This window comes from Ammospiza caudacuta, chromosome 19 (genome assembly GCF_027887145.1).
Source record: "Ammospiza caudacuta isolate bAmmCau1 chromosome 19, bAmmCau1.pri, whole genome shotgun sequence".
NCBI classification, from domain to species: Eukaryota; Metazoa; Chordata; class Aves; order Passeriformes; family Passerellidae; genus Ammospiza; species Ammospiza caudacuta.
The window spans coordinates 12,000,973-12,022,435 of NC_080611.1; the positions used below are offsets into that span (position 1 = coordinate 12,000,973).

Below are 21,463 nucleotides of genomic sequence, written 5' to 3' on the forward strand. Positions count from 1 at the left end.
CGGCGGGGGGAGCCGGGCACGGGCCGGGCGGCGGCGAACAAAGGGGCGCGGGGCGGCGAGCGCGGCCGGGGGGCGCGGGGGGCCCGGCCGGGACCGCGGGGACCGGGGGGGGAGCGCCGGGGCGAGCCCCGGGGGAAGAAACCCGGGCCGGGAACAAAACATGTGCATTTCCTTAAATCAAGCTGAGGAAAAGATGTGTAAAAAGGATGTTTTGCTTCCTTTTTTCTTTTTAAAATATAAATATAAATAAAAAATACAAAGCGAAAAATTTAATGGGAAATAATCGAAAGGGAAAAATATTTAAAGCAAAAAATTGAAGGCAGAAAGGGCTCGATGCGAAAATGTTTGAAAGCGCAAACGGTTTAGTGAAGCAGCGTTTGATGAGCAAATGATTTAATGAACAAATGTTTTCACGCACAAAATTTTAATGAACAAAATTTTAAGGCGAAGCGTTTCGAAGAGACGGGTTTTAATGGGAAAATGTTTTAATATAAAGAGATAAAAGGGAAACTATGTTTTAATGGGAAAAGATGAAGGGGAAAATATTTTGGTAGAGAGATACAGGGAAAAATATTTTGGGGGAAAAAAAGATGAAGAGAAAAAATATTTTTGCAGGAAAAACACGAACGTAGAAAATATTTTGATGCCGGAAAGATGCAAATAAATATTTAGGTGCAAACAAATAAAGCGAAAAAATAAATAATAAGGTAAAACGCAAAAAAAAAAAAAGAGAGGAAATTTGCAAAAAATAAATTGAAAAAAATGCAAAATAATTAGCGCCCCAAAAATTAAATACGTAATAAATCCAAGTAGGCAAAGAAAAAAAAAACATAATGCCCAAAACACAAATAAAAATAATGCCTAAAACGCAATTTAAAAAAAATTAACGCCCAAAAAAACCAAAATAAATAACGCCAAAAATAATTGTTAAGGCGTAAAAAAAAAAAAAAAAACCACCAAAAAACAAAAACAACAAAAAACAATAACCCCGGAGCGCCCGAAATTAAAATAACCCCCAAACAACAACAACAACAACAACAAAAAAAACCCACCCGCGGATCGCAGTTACTTACCGGAGGGGCGTTCCGCGCGCGGGGCGAGTGCGGTCCCGTGGCGGGGGTGCGCAGCGTGCTCCTGCCGGTGCCCGTGCACTGCCCATGCACCGGCTGCTCCTGCAGCAAAGGGAACCGGGGGTGTGTGGTTGGGGGGGGTGGGGGGGGAGGGAAGGGGGGGGTGGGAAAAGGCGGGGGGGGGGTGGGGGGACCCCGCCGCGCCTCCCGCTCACGCCGCGCGTTCTCCGCCGGGGCGGGCGCGCCCCGCATGCTAATGAGCACGTGCCCCGCGCGCGCGCCCCCTCGCTGATTGGCCGCCGCGCGGCGCTCGCGCCCCGCCGGCCATTGATCCCCCCCAGCCCCCCCCCCCCGGCTCCATTCTTCCTCCGGCGCGCGCGCCGCGCGTCAAGAGAGCGCCGCTCCCGATTGGCTGGCGGGCCGCCAGCGCTCCCGCCAATCGGCGCGCGGCGAGCGGCGCGGAACGGCGGCGCCTAATTCAAGCCCGGCGGATGAATGGGGAGGAGGGAGCGGCGCGCAGGCGCGGTGCGCGCTCGGGGCGGAGGGCCGGGGGGGAGTCGCGTTGCCGCGCGCCCCCCGCCGCAGCGCGCGGGCCCCCCACGCGCCGCGATTGGCTGGCGGCGCGCCAGCGCGCTGTCAATCACGCAGTGTAAACAAGGCGCCGATTGGCCGGTGCCGCGGGCGGTTTCAAGGCGCCCCCCCGGGGGGGGGGACACGCGCGGCGGGGGCGGTTTCGAGGCCCCCCCGCGCGCAGCCCCGAGCGCCCCGGGCCCGAGCGAGCGGGATCAAAGAGCGGCGTGAGGGGAACGGGCCGCGGGCAGCGCCCGCCGCGGGGCCGGACCGCCGGGACCCGCCAGGAACGGCCTGCAGCCGCTGCCGGACCTGCCAGCCGCGCAGTGAAGTGCTGGGGGGCGTGCGGTGGGACGGAGCGTGCCATACGGGGGGTAACTGGGATGGTGTGTAGTGTGAGGCGGGACAATATGGGGGGCTGTGCAGGGCGGAAGGGGGGACTGTATAATGATGGGGGGCTGTGCAATGATGGGGGTCTGTGCGATGTGGCGTGGCCATGCAGAGCAGGATGGGGGGGCTGTGCAATGATGGGGGGCTGTGCATTGTGGGGTGGCCTTGCAGAGCAGTGTTGGGGGGCTGCAGGAGGGGGTTGCAGTGGTTGGGGGCCCTGCGAGGTGGGGGTGTAAATGTTGGGGAATGTGCTGTGAAATGTTGGGGGTTTGTGCATGGTCGGGGGGCTGCGCAGTGTTGGGGAGCTGTACAGAGCAGTGTGTGGGGCTCTGCAGTGTGTGGGGTTGTGTAATGTGGGGGGCCATGCAGTACTGGGGAGCCATGCAGAGCAGTGTATGGGGCTGTGCATTGTTGGGGGGTTGTGCAGTGTTTGGGGGCCATGCAGAGTAATGTGTGGGATTCTGCAGTGTTGGGGGGCTGTGCAATGTGTGGGGCTGTGCTCTATGCAGGGAGGGGACAGAGCCAGCTGAGGGGGGCTCTGTGATGTGGGGGGGCTGCTCAGAGCCAGGGGAGCCTGCACGGTACCGGGACCACACAGCAGGAACGGGAGCAGCACCGGGGGGCACCGGGAACAGGGGCCTGGCAGCAGCCGCCACCGGGATTCCTGTCGGGGCACTGCGGTGTTTGGGATTATTTTTTTTTTTCCCCTTTTTTACAATAAAAGGGTGTAATTGATTGAAAACGCTGAAATAAATCCCGATGGCTCGTAACCACTATTAGATTACGGCGGGCGATTCATTACGCGGGACGGCAATCGAGTTAGCGGGGAGCGGCCGGGGGCCGCGGGGACCCTCCGGCAGCGCACGGACAGCCGGACAAGGACAGCCGGACAAGGACAGCCGGGAACAGGCGGCCGCACGGCGGGGCACAGCCCGGCACAGGCGCCGCTGCAGCGGGACGTGCGGCTGCGGCACGGAGCCATGCTCGGGGACACGCCGAGGGACACGGAAGGACGCGGGATGGCAGCGCACTCCCAGCCCCCGCATCCTCCTGCGCGGCTGCCCTCGGATCGCTGTCCGCACGGGAAAGGCCGGGAAAGGGCCCGTATGGATTATCCCGGCGTGTGGAACTGGTGCCAGACGGGAGCGTGGTGCAGATCCCGGTGTGCGGCCACCGGGAGTGCTGGGAAAGAGTTTCCTGACTGCAAAAGAACCAGGAAAACCTCACGAGGAGCGGCTCTCGGGCTCTTCCTGCCCGCAGTGACGCCGGCGGGAGTGGGACGGGGCCGGGGGAAGCCCCGGTGCCGCTGGGAGGGGGCTGAGTCCAGGGCTTGTGGAGCGCCAGGGTTGTGTCCTTGGTGGGCAGATCCCCGGTGGGTAAACATCAAACCTGGGCAAGCCCTTGCTGTGGGCAACCCCCCCTCCTTGGGCAGACTGCCCCTCAGGAGTTGGCATCCCTGTGGGCAGCCCCCATGGTGGGCAGACCCCTCCTGTGGGTACAGTCCCACTGGGCAGCCCCCGACCCCCACTGTGGGTGTCTAAACCCCGTGGGCAGCCCCCCACGGTGGGCAGCCCCCCTACCCGGTGGGGATAACTCTGCTGTGTGAGGCTGATCAATGGAGTGAGGCCAAATGAGCACAATTAAAGTCAGTTTAATGAGGATCCCCCCTCACATCCACCCCCCAGCCCTGCAGCTGCCTTTGTCCACTGCTGCTGCTGCTCTCACGGTGCCTGTGCCCCCCTCAGCTGGGGCTGGACCACCACAGAGCCCCCGAGCATGGTGTTCCCTTTGAGGGGACTCTGAGGACGGGGTGTGGTGGCAGAGGGCACGGCCTGTCCCTGCACGGGGGACACGTTTGGGGGTGCAGCGCAATCCCAGCATTTCCCCCCTCCTCGGCTGCTTTCCTGAGCTTTATCCGCCCAGGAGCTGCCGAACCCCCTCGGCAGGGAAAGGAGGCTCGAGGGTCCCCTGACCCACTGGGGTTGGAGCTGGGAACAAGCCCGGGTCCCCAACGCCGCCGTGGTGCTGCCGTGTCCCCTCTGCTGTCCTTCACGGCTCATCCTATGGCTCCCCGCGGCTCGGAACGGCTCGGCACAGCACGGCTCCGGGGCCAGGCGCTTTTCCAGCTGGCCCCGGTGTCTCAAGGCCGTCTGCCGTCCAAGGGTCGCGTTTGCCGGCGCGGAGGGGCGAGGCGGCTCCGCAGCCCGGGGAGCCCGTGCCCTGCCCCGCGCCCCCCGCGGATGGGGACAGCGGGGGGCGCGGAGCCGCAGCCGCTCGGGGGTCCGAGCAAAAAGGCAGGAACTTAACTCCCATTAACCGTCCCATTGTAGCGGCCGTGGGAATAATCGGGTTTGCTAATGCAATTGCTGCCGCGATGCGAAAATCCGACTGGAAAATGTATTAGAGCAATTATCCGCCTCCCTCCGCAGCCGGCGGAGCATTAATATTCAATTTTGATGTGGAAGCCCTATTATGTTAATGACTTTGGTGACAAAAGTCGTTAATGTAAGTCGGTTCCTTTATGGCGCGGCATTAGCCGGGGTGAGCGCGGCCGCGGGGATGGAACGGGGGGCACGGGGGGCACGGGGGGCACGGCGGCCCGGAGGAGCCGGGATGGGGCGGCCGGGGGAGCCGGAATGAGCCCCCTGCGCACCCCGCACAGCCCTCACGCCTCGGGCCGGTCACCGGGGCCGTGCCGGTGCTCCGGGGGCTGTGCCGGGGCGGATTAGCCGCGCTGCAGCGCATCCGGCAGCGCCGCTCCCTCCGCTGCACTGCCCTTCTTTGTTCTCCGCCGGGCCCCGGGAGATGCGCCGGTGCTTCCCCGGCTGCCGGAGAGCGCGGCGGGGCCGGCCCGGGCTGCCCGCCGGCCCGGCCATCGGGAGGCACGGGGCCGTGCCCGGGCCGGTGCTCGGTGCGCTGCTCCGGGGTTTGGCAGCGCCGCAGGCAGGCCTGGCTGGAGGGGGGATGGAGCCGGAGCTGTGCGCTGGGGTGGGACAGGCGGGGACGGGGATGGGGAGCGAACGGAGCGGAGGCAGCACGCCAGGGCTAACCAGCAGCACCGCCGGGCCGGGCAGCAGCAGCCGCCACCGCGGCTCCCGGCCGGGAATGTCGGTGTGACACTGAGCCGGGCTGTGGCGGTGTCCTGGAGCACTGGAGGGACGGGGATGGACGAACATGGAGCTGGGAGCTGCCTGTGACGGAGGAAACGACCGTGACCTTCACCCTTCCAGCACAGAGCTGCTCCTCCTGCCCTGGGCTGGCAGTGCCCCGGCTTTGCCATCAGTGTGCCCATGGCGCTGGGGCTGGTTGGGACCAGGATATTTCTCAGCAGATCCCAGGCACAGGATGGGATTTCCCGGTGGGAAATTTTCCTTTCCGGGACCGCGTGGGAGGCTCCTGCCCGGTGCAGTCCCCTCCGTGTTGGGCACAGTGCACAGCTCCACACGTGGCTCTGTCCCAGCCCTGTGTGGGGCAGCTCGGTCTGCATGGGCACTGCAGCGATTGGGATTTGCTGCCCCCGCCCCAGTCCCGGCAATAACGGGAGAGAGGGGCCACAGGCAGCCAAACCCGAACTAACCCTGCTGCCACCTCCGGCTGCCGGGGCCTGCCCCGACCCACAGCACACCCGGACTGCGCCCGAGGATTGCGGCTGGGCTGGGGCCGCTCCACCGTGATCCCCGGGTCTACCGGAGCAGAAGGTGCCGAGCCGCTGGTGGCACCGGGATCCGGCACGGATAACGGATGGACAAGCACGTGTCCTTGGCACTGCTGGGGATGGGGCGCCCGCTGGGAACACAGCCCGGTGGCGCCGGGGTCCCCCCGGTCCCCTCGCTGTCCCCGGTCCCCGCGGAGGAGGCTCCGCGCGCACGTGGCCGGGACGGGCCGTGCCCCGCGCTCCGCCCCGCGCCCCCCCCCGCGCGCCCATTGGCCCAGCGCCCCCCGTCCTGCGCTCCCATTGGCCCAGAGCCCCTCGTCCCGCGCTCCCATTGGCCCAGCGACCCTCGTCCCGCGTTCCCATTGGCCTCGGAGCCCTCCACAAACAAAGGCCGGAGCCCGGCGGGGGGCCCAGCGCGCCGCTCTGATTGGCGGAGATAAAGGGCGGGGCGGCCGAGCTAGGCCCCGCCCACATAGCAACGCCGGATGCCCTTATATGGAGTTGGGCGGGGCGCGCTCATTCATGCGCGCGGGGAGGGGCGGGGCCAGCGCGGGGCTGTGCTTCCCGCCCGCGGCGCGCGCGGCTCGTTCCCACGGCGCGGGCGGGTGAATGAACGGGCGCGCGCGGGGGCGCGGCACCGGACCGTGCGGCTCGGTAAGGTCCGGTGAGGTCCGGTAAGGCACCGTGCGGCTCGGTAAGGTCCGGTAAGGCTCCGTGCGGCTCGGTAAGTTCCGCTATGGCACCGTGCAGCTCGGGACGGCTCGGTACATCTCGGTGCCTGTGCTAGGCGTGGGTGCGTGCAGGTGGGCAGCGGGTCCACGCGCGGTGTGACGGTGCCGGGGCTCGCGATCGTGTCCTGGGTGTGCGGGCTGCGCGTGGATCCCCCGTGCTTGTACCCCCGGTGCTGTGTCCACCTGCACGCCCCTCTGTGCCTTGTACACCCACGCGTGCTTTGTTCTGGGGGGGCTTCCCGTGGTGCCCCACGGCCCTGGCTCTGCATCGCTCCTGCCCAGCCCCTGGGGCAGCCCCATCATCCCAAGTGCTTGGGGATTCCCATCCCAAAATGCATGCCATGGTGAGTACCCGCTGTGGGGCCCCAGGCTGGCACTGGGGTGACACTGGGGTGACACCATGGCAGGGACACCACGGGCTCTCTCTCCCCTCCCTCCAGCCCGGGCCGTGCTGTTTTCCCCATGCTGCTTTAACCCCCCCAGGTGGGTTCGGCCCCTTGCCTCCATCCTCCTCACCGTGCTCATAAATTCATCCCCGATCCCGTTCCCAACCTGCCCGGCCCTCGCGGGACACACGGCAGCTCCCAGCTCGTGCTGCAGATACGGACTGAACTTTGGTCCCTGAGCAATTAAGGTGCCTGAAACTGCACTTCATTAATGGTTGTTCTGCAATAAAACCCATCAAACTGCCCTTATTTGCAATATAAAACTGCAATTCGTTTTAATTTATGTTTTTCAATCCCTGCCGGCTGGTTCCGGGGATCTGCCAGGCATCTGTCACTGGAACCTGGAGCAGGGTGGCCCTGGCTGCTGGGTGGGGTGAAGGGGGGACATGGGGGGTGGGTGGGCTTGCCCCGGCCCTGGAGAAGGGGGGTTCCCATTCCTGCCATTCCCTCTGTGCTGTGTCCCCCGGGAAGGGAGGGCAGGGATGGTTCCAGGGAAGAGCATCCCTGTGCCATGGGAGGTTCATGGGAGCCCCCTGGCACAGAGCTGCCACTGAGGTGAATCCCTGAGCAAGAGTGGGAGCAGAGATGGACCCAGGTGCTTTCCTGGGACAGCATCACCCGTGGGAGCTGGGAATGGGCTCAGCTCAGCTCCGAGAGTGCCAGCACATGTGGGCACATCCCTGCAGAGCAGCCCCTGGGCATCCCAAGGGATTTGTGCTTCCACAAAGCAGGGCAGGGTCCCTGCGGGCTCTGCCAGCCCTGAGCCCCCATTTCTAATTACAGTCACTGGCTGTGCCATCCCCCGGGGCTGGCTGTTCTCCGTGGGAGGAATCTGGGCCACGGGGCAGGGCTGGCAAGGGCCCCGGGCCACCTGGGATTCCCGGTGGGAACGCTGCCGCTGGCTCCCAAACCCCTCAGGGCCCTGTCCCGGCTCCCGGTGTCCCCTGCCGGCAGGGCCGGGCGGGGTCCCTGGTGGTTGGAGCTTTCCAGAGGATTCTCCTTGCTCTCAGCAGGTGTGTGATGGGAACCTGGCACTGCTGGGATGGACCTGGCTCCTGCTGGAGGCAGAATTTGGGCTGTCTGGGGCTGCAGAGCAGCTGGTGGTGCCTGAGGAGGTGCAGCACAGCCCATTCCCTGGGATGGGCATGGATGTGACCCGGGGCTGTGGCACAGGAGGATGGCAGACAGAGCAGGGGCAGCTGCCCTGGTGTCCCCATCCCGTGTCACTGCCACGCCTGCCTGGCTCTGCATGTTTCCCAAGCCCCTGGCTCCCACCCGGACACGGAGAAGCCACCAGAGCCCTTTCCTGGCCATGGTGACATTCCTGAGGGGCTCCCTCATCCCACCCCGAGGACACACACGGACACAGCCACCGCTCTGGCACAGGAGCCAGGAAATCACAGCCAGAGCTACCGATGCTGCAGCACACCTGGAGGGAATTAGGCCGCCCGTTCACCTCCCTGCAAACCTTCTGGAGAGCGAATTCCTGCGGTTTCCCATCGCAATTCCTGCAAATTATACGAGCGCTGTGCTTCGTTCCGTTCCAATGGGAACGTGCCCTTGGCGGGTGGCACCCGCAGCTGCCGCCAGCCTGGCCTCGGGGGACCCTTCCAGAGTCCCCCGAGAGATAAAGAATCCCACCCCCACATCTTTCCTTCTTTTCCCCTCTCCCGTGGGATGTGGGGCGCGGAGCTGGGCATGGCTGCGGGTGGGATGGGGAGCAGATGTGTGCGCACAGCTGGATGCGTGCCCACATGTGCGGGGGGAGGGGATGCTGGAGGTGATGGGCTGCCCTCGAGGGGCCTTTCAGAGGCCACCATCAGGCTGGGCACCCCCTCTCGGGTGCCAGCAAGGCCACAAGCCGTGTGCTCATGTGTGTATGTGCACACATGCGTGTAAAGGCACACGCACGCCCCTATCCGCGCCAGTCCACGCACGGATCCGCACGGATGTGTGTCCTGGTGCGTTCCGTACCTCCCTGGCCGTGCTGGGCTCTCCGGGGGTGCCCCTAACCACGGGCCCCCCCTTGGTCCTCCACCACCAGCGAGTCCAGACCTCCGGGCCGGCAGGAGCGGCCCCACGCGGACACGTCACTTCCTGCGGCGGCGGCGGAAGCCGGAAGTGCCGCTGTGGCCGGTGCCGGGTCGGGGCGTGCCCGGTGGGGCCATGGCGGGCACGGCCGGCTGAGGGGGACCGGGGGCACCGGGCGCTCCGAGCCGGCCGCGGGGCTCGGGGAGCGGCCGCACACCGGGTGTCCCGGCGCGGGGATCCTCCGCTGCGAGCCATGGCGGCGGCGGCGGGTTCCAACTGGGGCCTGATCATGAACGTGGTGAACAGCATCGTGGGGGTGAGCGTGCTCACCGTGCCCTTCTGCTTCCGACAGGTGAGCGCCGGGACCGGCCGGTGTGCCCGGGCTGCGGCGGGGGCCGGGCCGTGCCCCTGGCAGCCGAAAGCCCCGGCGGGCTCCTCCAGGGCCGGGCAGCGGCCGCCTCTGCCCTTCTGGCCGGGTGTGGGGTGGTTCCGTGGCTGGAGAGGAAAATCAGTGAAAGAAACGCTTCAGAGCCAGAGCGGGCATCTCGTGTTCCAAACACCGCGTTTGTCTCAGCGGTGACGTCTCCAACTCAAAACTTCTGCTGCACGCTCTGGGTTTTCCCTGCCCTGTGGTCTCTCTGATCATTTCTGCCTGTCTTGTAAGGAGAAGGGAGAATGAAAACCAAGGATTTGCCCACATCATAAATGTAACTTGGAGGCTTTTCCAGGTTACTGTGCCCCCTGCCCCTCCCTGGCATCTGGGGCTGTGCCAAGCCTTGCCCAGGGACAGTGTGTGATGCCAGCTGGTTGTGGATAAATCAGATTGCAGCAGAGGTGGCACCTCGGGCTCTGTGTGTGCTCCCTGGAGGGGTGAGCCAGGGTGGGAATTGTGCTCCCGGTTTGGTGCTCAGGGCTCAGACTGGTGCAGCTGGGAGCTGTGGGAAGCAGGTGTGTGTTCCACGTGTCCTTGGGCCGCGGACAGGGTGATGTGGAGCTGGTGGGAAGGGGACAGAACTTCCTGAAAGAGGGAAAACGTGGCTGGAACACAGGGGGGGAGGCTGAGGGTGCTGAGGGAGGGTGGCTGGGCTGTGCTGGGGGGCTGACCCCCATCTCCTGCCCTGCTCCTTTGCAGTGTGGGATCCTCCTGGGAGCCATGCTGCTGATCTTTTGCTCGTGGATGACCCACCAGTCCTGCATGTTCCTGGTGAAATCAGCCAACCTCAGCAAACGCAGGACCTACCCCGGCCTCGGTGAGACCCAGCTCTGGGGCTGCTCCAGCCCCGCTGCTGCTCTGACAGCACCACCACCTTCCTTGGCCTCCCAGGCTGCATTTCCTCATTGCTGCTGCTGGAACAACAAATTTTTCTTTCTTGCTGCAGTTCCCAGTTTCCCTGTTGTGCCTCAGCCTCTCCTCGGGGCGGTGCTGGGTCGGATCCTGCTCCCACAGCCCTGGTAATGGGTGCTGAGTTGTTTTGACTCTGCAGGGCAGGGAGGAGAGGATCCAAACCCCAGCTCCCGGGAGCCAGCTGGGATGAATCGTGGGGCTGGGATGAATTAATTATGGGTCTGGGCACGAGCTCCCCACCCACCCAGCCAGTGCTGCCGGGACAGCGGGTCCTGCCAGCCTGGCACAGAGCTGGAGGCTGCCTGCATCCGAGCTGGGAGCTCCTTTATGGCTCAGCAGAGAGGAAACAGAGCGAGCTTCCAGAGGGCTGAGAAAACAAAAACATGTGGAAGATCCCTGGGTGGGTTTTGGCCGTGCCAAAACCTCGGAGCTGAGCGCTGGCGCCGGGTTTGGCCTCTGCTCGTGGCCTCTCTTGGGATTCTGGCTGCCCTGGGGAGCAGGAGGAGGTGTTTGGGTTCCTCTCCTTGCTGCTGGCATATGGAGCAGCAGGAAAAGTCTCCTTTCCCTCGTCCTGCCGTGCTGTTGTGTGGGAGGAGGCGCTGTTTGGCACTGCCCTGGCACAGGGGCTCCAGCAGCTGCTGACAGATGGGGCTGCTCCTCCCTCAGGGCGCCCGCGGTGCTGCTCAGGAAGCACATCCCGGGTTCTGCCTGCTTGTATCTGCTAGGAGCAGACAAGAGGGAGAAGCCCCGTGGCTGGGAGGCTGTTCTGGTGCCAGGGGAAGGGGGAGCCCCCTCCCAGCTGCTGCCGCTCCCTGCCCCTCACAGGGCGCCTTTGTGCCGCTTCCCGCAGGACACAGAGTCCCCGCGCCTTGGAGCGTGTCCCGGGGAGAAGGGATCCTCTGCCCGCCCAGGAGCCAAGGGCTGCCATACAGAGAGGGCCAGCAGTGCCTCCCAGCTTCCTCCTGGCAGGGGGGGCTGGCAGCAGCGCCGTGCCCGCCGCTGGGCCCTGGCAGAGGTGCCACGCGCATCCCAATGCTCCGGGCTCGGGCGGCTCCACACAGAGCCCTTTGTCCCCTCAGCCCGGGCCCGGGGACATCTGCGGGCACTCCTGGGAGGCTTTGGCACCGAGGGAGCTTGTGCACATTCGCTGCAGGCGGGCACAGCCTTCCGGAGGAACCCCAGCAGCCGTGGCACGGGCACAAAGGCTGGCCCGGGCCGGGGCTGGCACTGCCCCTCACCAATGAGGGAAGGGGAAGGGCTGCAGGGTGAGGAGGGAAGGGCAGGAAGATCCCAGATGGGTTTTAACAGGAGATGAGGGAATCCCTCCCCTTCCAGCAGCACTCAGGATGTGCTGGGGCTGTGCTGGGCAGCTCAGCCCTGCAGGGCCAGGGGCTGAACCTCTGTCCCAGGAACCACATTGGTCTGAAAGGCTTCTCCAGGTACTGAGCAAGCTCTGCCCAGTTTGGGGGCATTCCAAAATCCCATTCCAAGGATTTGACTCTACCATTTATTTTACTTTCGTTACTTCCTGGAGAAGATAAAGAATCCCATTTTTCCATTGTCCCTAGGTGGGGACTCCTGCCCACAGTGTTTGGAGGCTTGTTCTCCTTGAGCATAAATTGCAAACAGGGGAGATGGGCTGGTTCCAGCATCACCCAGGGCTGTGTCCGTATGCAGAGGCTGGAATGTGCTCTGGGAGGATCAGCAGCCCCATTCCTCCATCCCCCCGCCCCGAGCTCAGCCTGTTACTGCCCCATCTCCAGAGGGATGTTTTCCTCTTGCTGGCTCCTCTTTCTCCTCCCAACCCCTTTGTCTGTGACCCCCTCAGAGCTGTTGCCTTTTCCCTCCTGGCTGTGAATTCCCAGAGGAGGCCGCTCCCCGTGCCTGGGCACGCTGCCTGGTGGCGCCTGTCCCACTGCCCTGTCACTGATCCAGCTGCTATTTTGGGTGCTCCCCCACATCCCTGCTCGGGGCTGTGGGTCCCTGCCGTGCCTTTTGCTCGTTCTGTGGGAGAACATCTCGTTTCCTGAACTTTTAGCTGGAGCAGAGTCCAAGGAAATCAAGAGTTGAAGCTAATATTTAAAATAGCAGAAGAAGCTTCCAGAAAGGATCTGAGTTTGTTTTCTGGCGGGCTCTGGGAATGTTGGGCTGTGCCTTGAGGGAAGGCAGAGGGGACTCCAGGCTGGTGGGTTCATGCTGGACCTCACTGGCAGATTTGGGCACTGTGGTCTGGGTTTGGCACCGGAGCTCCCCATTCCCGTTCTGCCCAGCAGGAGCTAAAAATAGAAGCAAAGTTTTCTTGGCATTGTCTTTTTAAGAGAAAACCCAGTGATTTGAGGACTAGTGAGCATTTTGTGCTCCAACCCCAGGATGGGAGGGAGGGAAAGCACAGCCTTGGCAGCAGCCCTTTGGTGTGGGTTGGGAGCACTGGGTATTCTGGGAATGGGATTGAGCGTTCTGGGCACCAGCTCAGCTCTCCCAGCCAGCCGTGTCGGGCAGCCCAGTTCGAGGGGGAAGATAAAAATAAAAAGGGGACTTGGACTGGAATTCTGCACCACTTTAACTTTCGCCACACACAATCTTGTACAGGAATATTTTCTCTCCCATTGCCTTTAATGGCTGCCATGTGTGGCTGCTGCTTCACACCACTTCTGGTTTTAAATAGAAAAAAAAGAACCCGCTTGCTGGCTTTCCCTCATCCCTGCTCCTGTCTTATGTGGTTTTCAGTTTCCAAAGGGAAAGGCCGAAAAGAAAGTGGGAGGGTGAGGGAAACGGCCCCAAAATACCAGTGGTGGGTTCCTGCTGCACTGCCCTGTGTCACTGCTGGTGTCTAATTGTGAACTGACATCTTGCCCTGTTCTGGACCTTTCTTTGACTAACTTCCACTCTTTTTTCCCTTTTATGCCAGCATTTCATGCCTATGGAAAAGCAGGAAAAATGTTGGTGGAAACAAGGTAAATCTGCTGCTGATTCAAAGTGTGAACAGTTTGGGTGTCTGTGGTGGAAGCCTTTCTGAGCCTTGCTGTGCTCTCCCTCCTGCTGGAATCCCACAGGAGCTGGGTGAGATGCCCTGAGCACAGCTCCACGTGTCAATTCCATCCCTTCCAGCACTTCCCAGGCTCTGGGAGCACAGAAGGAGGGGATGAACTGCTCTGCTGTGAAATCCCAGCCGTGTCACTCGTGGCAGCTCTCCAGGGGTGCCATCCCTGCTGGTGGGTTGGTGGGAGGGAGTGTTTCCTTCCTTGGATCCCAGGATCTGCTCTGCTCCTGCCCTCTGTGCTCCCTGCCCTGTGAGATGCCTTCAGGGGGAATCCTGCCTCCATCTCTGCTTCCTCCCATGACCCCAGTGCAGATGTCAGGTGATGGCACAATGCTCACAGCCCTGCTTTTTCCAGCCGGGATTCTTTTCCAGGCATGCTGAGCCCAGGGCTGGCAGCGGTGCCGGCTCCTTGGCTCTTCCCAGCTGCAAACTTCTGCTCAGCACTAAAAATACACAGAATATTCCTCAGATGTTACTTGTCCATGCAAGCAGAGGCTGTAATTGCCACAGGGATGTTCTATAATTGGAATTGGGAAGGAAAGTGGTCCAGGAGTGGGAGGAGAAGCAGTTCATGGACAATCTTTTCATTAAAGTGTGGTCCATTGTGTGGAGAGACGTTGGAGAGCCCACTGGATATTGAGACTCTCATGGCAGGGTCCTGCAGTGGGTGTGGGGCTCTGAGAGCCTCGTGCTGATTCTTTTGAATTGTTCCAGGAGTTCAAGGAGTTCTTGTCATCTCCAAGATTATTTTTCCTTGGTTTTTTTCCCCGTGGCTCCCAACAGGAGTTAAACCCCTGTGTGGGTTGTGGGCAGAGCTGCATCCCCGAGTGTTTGGTGTGGAGGGAGGTTCTCTGGTGGCTGTTTTGTTGGGATGGAGCGCAGAAGGGGTGTCCTGCTCCTCCCAGCACCGAGGATGGAATGTGGCCCTGCTAACCTGTCCCTGTTTGTGTTTGCAGCATGATTGGGCTGATGCTGGGCACTTGCATCGCCTTCTACGTCGTCATCGGCGATTTGGGCTCCAACTTCTTTGCCCAGATGCTCGGATTGCAGGTGAATAAATCACTCCTGCAGTGCTCCCAGCCCTTGCACTGAGCCCTGGGGACAGCAGAGCTCCTGCTCAGCACCCCTGAGGTCTCAGGGGGCTTTGTGTGGTCCCCTCATGGAGATCCTCATGCACAGAGCCTCTGCTCTGGGAAGTCTGGGGAGCTCAGACATATGGCAAACAATCAGCTGTGTAAAACTCCAATAAGGCATTTCCATCAAAAGGAATTCTTTTTAACTTGGTCCCTTATTAATTCTGGAGCAGATTCCTGGGGGAGATAATGCTTCCTGCCTTAATTCCTGCCCCAGTGGGTAGTGACAGGCGGTTCCTCTGCCTGAGCTCTCCTCCCTGTAGTTCAGGAGGGATTTTTGTCCTGTCCCTGGCTGGTTTTGTGGCCTGAGTCTCTGTGTTCCTGCCTCCTCAGCCGTGTGATGAGCCTGCTGCTGGCTCAGGCTGCTCAGAGGCAAGAGGTGCTCCTCAGAGCCGGCATAAGGGCCATGCAGGGAAGCAAAAGGATTTTTGGTGGAGTGTTATCCGTGCTGCCTGATGCTCCTAAGCTCAGATTAAGGGACTGTGAAGTTAAAAAAGATGCGTTGAGGCTGCAGCCAAATTAGGTATTAAATATTTCCAAGCATTCCAGAGTGTTCTGCTATAATAAATAGCAGTGTGAGGCTTTGATTAATTTTCTGGATTGGAGTTTTCAACCCTTTCAATTTCTCGTCTCCCCAAGTAAATTTAGGTTTTATTTAATTGCATGAAAATACCTAAGTAGCTTGTGCTGGATTACCATTTAACCCCCCCAGCCACCCCCCAAATTCTTCCAGCTCGGACCTGTCACACACTGCAGAGCAACAGTGGCACCCAGTGACTGTTCGGCTCAGCACAGACAGAGCCCGAGCTTGCAGCGTCTCCAAACACCTCCAGACACAGAATTGCACTGTTTGAAGTTGCTTTTCCCTCTGGGAAGATGAGCCATGCCAGGGTTTGCTGCCTGGGGGTGTGTGGGGTGTCCTCCCCGTGCAGGTGTTGATGCAGGTCTGTTGTGCAGGTGTCAGGTCCGTTCCGCATTGTCCTGCTCTTCGCTGTGTCCCTGTGCATTGTCCTTCCCCTGAGCCTGCAGAGGAACATGATGGCCTCCATCCAGTCCTTCAGTGCCATGGCTCTCATCTTCTACAGCGTGTTCATGTTCGTGGTGGGTACGGACAGCGGGCACCCCCTTTCCCTCCTTTCTGTTCCTTTTTGGTGACCAGTTTCACATCCCAGATGCTCCTGTGATTCCCTCCTGGAGCTCCAGCCCTGCCTCACCCAAATTTCAGGACTGGAAGGAAAGGGAGCTGTGGGAATTCTCTCCATGTAACCTTTCTAGTAGGCTGTGCAGGTCACACCTCGGAGCTGCCCCCTCAGGGAGCTGTGGAACCTCCCAGAAGCTGTGCCTTTAAGAAACCACAACGTTCACAAGAGCTGGCTGCACTGAACCATCTCTGGGGATTAGAAACCCCATCCAAGGATATTATAAACAGACATTCAGACATATTTACCTTCTGCTTCCTGTGCAACCCAACTCCTGCCAGTTCTTGCGTCCATGGCAAGGGAGCTCTCTGGCCTCGGCTCCTCCCTCTTTCCATAAAGCTTTTCCTTCTCTTTGGTGAGCTGCTGGTGTTAAATGGCCCTGGAGCAGCAGGTGGGATCCTGTTTTAGGACCCTTTGTCTCTCTCTGCTGAACAGGATTCTCTGAGGGCAGCAGTGCTTCCTGTTTGGATTTAAAAACACATTTCAAAAAGTGCAAAAGAGGTTGCTTTGAACAATGATTCTCACAGTTGGTGGAAACTGTGTGTGCTGTGATGTCTGATGGCATTAAACAAGGGGGGAATGTCACAGATCCCTTGGAATGCTCCCTGGGATCCCTGGTGGCCCCGGGAGCTGTGTGGGTGGGATGTGGAGCTGGGGGATTGGGATGGGACTGTGCTGGCAGCTCGGGTTATCCCAGCCTGGCATTGCTGCTGCCCTGGAGCTGTCTGGGGCTGGCTGCTCATCCTGCTGTCTGCCCTGCTGCAGGTGGTGTTGTCCTCCTTCAACCACGGGCTGTTCGGCGGGCAGTGGCTGCAGAGGGTCAGTTACGTGCGCTGGGAGGGCATTTTCCGCTGCATCCCCATCTTTGGAATGTCCTTTGCCTGCCAGTCGTGAGTACCTGCCTTCCCCAGCCCTGGCACTTGCTCCTGCAGTGGGTTTGTGTGGGGGCACAGGGTCAGGAGGGTCTGCAAGGGATAGATACCATCTGCTTTGGTGGTTTGTTTTCATCAGGCTGCTTTACAGCTCGCTGAAGTTCAGCCTCTCATTCAGTCGTGACCCTTTTGTTACCCAGACCCTTTTGTTGTTCCATTTCACCTGGGAGTTCTTGTAATGGAGCAACATGAGAGCACTGGAGCCAAACAGCTCCTCGTGAGCTTCTGGTGCAGCTGCAGGAGGATGAAATTCCCCTGGTTCTTGAAGGGAATGGAGGAGCTCCAGGAAAGGCTGTGCCACCCCCTGTGTGACCCCCTGAATGCTGGGGGCACTGAAGGGAATGCTGGAGCTCCAGGAAAGGCTGTGCTACCCCCTGAATGCTGGGGGCTGCTTAGATCCCCCACATTTCCTGGAGAGCACCCTGAAGGTCACACAGGTGTTGGCTTTGGAGGGGTGTTCCTGCATTTCCAGAATATTCTGTAACTCCTGCATTTCCAGCTCCCTGGGTGTAGTGGCACATGGAAGGAGCTGAGAGCAGACCAGGCTATTTCCACCTGCCCAGTTCCCTGGCTTTGGGAGGGTTTCTGTGACAAGTGGAAGAAGGTGAGGGCAGGCCAGGCTGTCCCAGGTTTCCAGCAGCATTCCCTGCTGCACAGGACAGCAGGTGGGTGCTGTGTGACAGCTCTAAGCCCTGTAAATCCAGCCCTGGGCAGGGGAGGACTGGCCTGCTCTGGAAGGAGCATCCTCCTCTGGCAGAGCTGGGCTTCCCCCTTGTAGCTCCAGCTAACGGGTCTCGTGCCAGCACTAAATGAATGTGACAGATAAAATTTGCTCAGACTGCTGTGTTTACACCCACTCCAAGATCCAAATCATCATTTCCCACTTACTGGCTCTCTTGGCAGCTCAGATCCTACCCCAGCACACTCCAGGCTTGCTGTTTAATGTCTCCATTACAACTGGCAAAGGGAATTGTGTTCTCTTGCAGCTTTACCTTGTTAACAAATCCCTTTTATTTTTTCCTTATGGAAGCCATGCAGTACCCAGAACAATTTTCCTGGGAGTTGGAAATGCGGGGAAATGGTTTGGTCTGGACCTGTGTGTGTGCCTAAATATGGGCTCCATGGCAGCACTTTTGTGGCTAACCCAATCTAAAGCTGTGTGTTTTCTCCAAACACCAGGAAAATACCCTGTTCCCAGCCCAGGCAGTATTTATAATTTTTTTTTAAATTTCTTTCCATCTGTGTATTCTCTCTCTTTCTCTCTCTACCCACCATATATAGAATATACTTTATTCCTTTCTTTATGTGTAGTTTATCTATGTAGCCTCAGCTGGGTAGATTTAACTTTACTAACCTCAGAATCACCTTTTTAACTATCCCACACACTGCAGGGCCTCCCTGTTTCCCTCTTTTTACCTTCCCAAGCCTGAATGTTTGGCTGGACCCTTCCCTTGGAAGCTGAAGGCCAGAATGTAGCTGGAGGTGGCTGTGGAGAGGGCAGGGAGGAATCCCAAAAGGGGAGATTTCCTAGGGAAGGCAGTCTCTTTTCTCCAGGGAGGAATCCTAAATGGAGGGACTTGGGAAGCCAGTCTTTCTCCAAGGGAGAAATCCCAAAAGGAGAGATTTCCTAGGGAAGCCAGTCTCCTTTCTCCAGGGAGGAATCCTAAATTGAGAGACTTAGGGAAGCCAGTCTCCTCAGTGCCAGGGAGAAATCCCAGATGGAGACTCCCAGGGAAGTCCTTGCTCCCTGCTGGTACCTCCAGCCCCAGAGCCTCCTTTCATATTCAGGGATTAAGGGTTAAGGATGTTTCTGCAGGGCCCCAGCCTGACACACTTCCTGGGGATGGCTTGGGGCCCACTGGAGCTGGGGATACCCTTCCCATCTCAGGAGAGTTCTGGGATGTAGCCGCTAGAATTAAAGTAACAAGAGGTTAATGAGTTGCTAAAATATGCACCTGATGTCAAAAGGAACATTCCCCGTGCTTTCCAAGGCTGTAAATACCCCAAATCCCAGGGAATTGGCACTTGTGGCTTTCTGTGAAGCAAGCTGAAGTAGGACAGGCTGCTGCGCTGGGGTTTGTTTGTTTAATTTTCCTTCAGACAGTGGGATGCTCCAACCTTCTTCCCTCTTTTCCTCTGTAAACACTGTGTTGCTTTAATTATCAGCACGGAGAGCTCCAAGAACAATAATCTCTGGCGCTGGGGCTGGCCCAGAGCCACCCGTGGCCCCGGGAACAAACGGTCATTCATTTTGCAACCCTTCCTGAACCCAAATGTTTACATCACACGTTTCGCTCCGCGTGGTGGGGTGGGGAGAGCAGGAATATTTTTGCAACACTTAAAAGTTATGAGTGCTCTGAAATCTCTTGGCATTAGCAGTATAAATTGTGGAATAGCAGCAGGTGTTTATGCTCCAGAGGGGGAAGGTGTCAGGGATTCGTTGCTGCTGGGCTCAGGCAGAGAATGGGCTGGGATTGGGGGTTTTTCTCCCGTTTCCTGCAGGTTTCCTTAAATATTTTACCCTTTTTACAGTCAGGTCTTGCCTACTTACGACAGCTTGGATGAGCCGTCTGTCAAAATCATGAGCTCCATATTTGCTTCTTCCCTAAACGTGGTCACCACCTTCTACATCATGGTAGGAGCTTCCCCTTCTCTTCCATTGCCAGAAATCTGGAGGGGCCACAGGGATGAGGCTTTATCTACAGCTGGGGCTGGTTTCTGCTTATCTGTATTTATTCTGACAGATAAGTCCTCGTGCTGAAAGCAGAGTTAGGTGGGAGGTGATGAACCCAAGGGCACGGGGGGCACTGGGAGAATCCAGGTTTTCAGAGCAGCATGTTTCCTTGGAGGCAGAGTGAAACCCAGCTCTTCCCAGGCCCAGCCTGGAGCAGGGGCTGCTGCCCAGAGTTTGGGAGAGCTTTTTCCAGCCTGTTTGATAGGAAGTTATGCCTCATAAGGCAGCAGTTAATAAAACTGGGTTAATAATTCCTGAGGAGAGCCTTGGCCTATGAGCCAGGCTGCTGCAGGGAATTGTGACAGCCCCCTCTCTCTGTTGGAGAGGGACAGTCCAAGGGCCTGGCAGCAAGAAAGGAAAACCCTTTCCTCTAGGAAAACCCCTGGATTTCATGAGAAACTTGCTTTGAGGCAGTTCCCACTCTTGATTAATGACCTGTCCCAGGTTTTGGGGTGCCCCTGGAGTGACCTCACGCTCCCACCTGGCTGCTCCAACGGGAGGTCACTGTCCTGTCCCCTCTGTGAGGAACAGGTGTGAAATGCTGGGAGTCCAACCCCCCTCCCCTCTCCAGGTGGGCTTCTTTGGCTACGTGAGTTACACCGAGGCCATTGCTGGGAACGTGCTGATGAACTTCCCTTCCAACGTGGTGACGGAGATGATCCGAGTGGGGTTCATGATGTCCGTGGCAGTGGGGTTCCCCATGATGATCCTGCCCTGCAGACAGGCTCTCAACACACTGCTCTTTGAGCAGCAGGTAAGATCCCAGAGCTGCCTTGGTGTGAAGCTTGGTTTCTGAAAGGTTTTTGTGACTCTTTGGTTTCTGACTGGGCCCCAAACCGGCCTTGGCTTCCTGAGGCTCTGGTGGTAATGGCATGTGGCAGGTACTCACTATCCAGAGGGACAAAACCTCAACTCCCATAAAACCTTCAGTGCCCAGGGTGTGGTGACAGTGCAGCAGGGGCCTGTGGCCATCTCTAAATCCTGCTCTGCTCAGTGGTTAATCCCTGGCACTTGGAGCTTTGAGTCCTGTCTGCAGAGGAATTCCATGGGCCAAAGGAGTGAGTTCCCAGTGTAGAGCTCATGTCCCGTGGCTGCTGTTCCCTGCTCTGCTGGGGATTCCAGCTCTGGCACAGACACGTTACACAGCTCAGAGCCGAGGTGGTTTCTTCCCCTCAGAAAAAGGGAGAAATGTGCTTTTGGAAGCAGCAGAGCCTCCTCGTTTCCTGCTGCTCCAGCTGCCGTCCTTTTGCTGGCCAACTCTTTGAGCTCAAGCTCCCGTTCCCGGCCTCGGAGCCCAGCCCACCCCCATTTCTTCTTGCTTCCTTGTGTGCCTGCTGATTCCTGCTCCATTATTCTCACCCAGCACCTTTGTCAGCAGCCCTGGAGCAGCCCTTTCCTCTGTGGGTTCGGATGTCCCCTTCCTCCAGCGCCTCGCGGGCTGCGGTGCCGGGGCGGGCGGTGGGATGTGGGATCCAGCCCTCTCCCACACGTTCCACCTTTCCCAGGGCCAGCTCCTCAGGCAGCCTTTGTGACTGAGGCTGGTCTGTGTGCTGGAGACTGTGGGTCCCTTGTGGCAGTGGCGTGTTCTCCTCTGTGCATTGTGCGCGCGGAGCGCGCCGATGGGATTCAGCAAATAACACTGAGAGATTGTGGGAATGTTCTGAGGCCTTTGTGTATCCGCATAAATAGAAACCTCTTAGGCAGGAAATAAAACTTGAGCAATTTATAGCCCTAAATCCTGCCACTTCTGCCTGTGAGAAGCCCCCGGCTCTTTTCTCACGTTGGGAGGGCCTGAGGATGGGGGCAGGCTCGGTGAGAGCCAGCGGGTGCAGAGGAGGAAGCGCTGGAAACACTTGGGAGCACTTTGGATCTCGCCTGGGCTCGGCTCGTGGCTGGCTGGGCTCTGGAGGTGTCGCTTTGCCTTCCTCCCCCATCTGTGCAGCAGCAGCAGAGCTGGGACCCGCTGGGTCTGCAGGGCACACTGGGGCCTCTGCCTTCCACACCTCCCACTCGGGAGGTGGGATGGGATGGGATGGGATGGGAAGCAGAGGGCCTCTGGAATTCCTCCAGCAGCTGCCCAGCAGCTCCCACCCTCCCCTGTGCTCTCCCTGGGGTGTCTCCATGTCAGACTGTGCCGGGGATGGCCCTGCTCCCGGAGCTGTTGGGGAACACCTCTCCCTGGCACAG

The 21,463-nt window shown here is 59.4% G+C and overlaps 1 protein-coding gene across 1 annotated transcript in view; it reads left to right on the forward strand.

The window, feature by feature from the left end:
- Positions 1 to 9,000: 9,000 nt before the first annotated feature.
- Positions 9,001 to 21,463, forward strand: part of SLC38A10 (solute carrier family 38 member 10) — a 30,628-nt gene continuing 18,165 nt past the window's right edge. The window contains exons 1-8 of the mRNA XM_058817212.1: positions 9,001 to 9,245; positions 10,026 to 10,143; positions 13,147 to 13,192; positions 14,235 to 14,328; positions 15,369 to 15,512; positions 16,376 to 16,500; positions 19,075 to 19,177; positions 19,848 to 20,030. Of these exons, the coding sequence (XP_058673195.1) occupies positions 9,147 to 9,245; positions 10,026 to 10,143; positions 13,147 to 13,192; positions 14,235 to 14,328; positions 15,369 to 15,512; positions 16,376 to 16,500; positions 19,075 to 19,177; positions 19,848 to 20,030 (912 nt within the window). The 5' untranslated portion in view covers positions 9,001 to 9,146. The remainder of the gene's footprint in view (positions 9,246 to 10,025; positions 10,144 to 13,146; positions 13,193 to 14,234; positions 14,329 to 15,368; positions 15,513 to 16,375; positions 16,501 to 19,074; positions 19,178 to 19,847; positions 20,031 to 21,463) is intronic.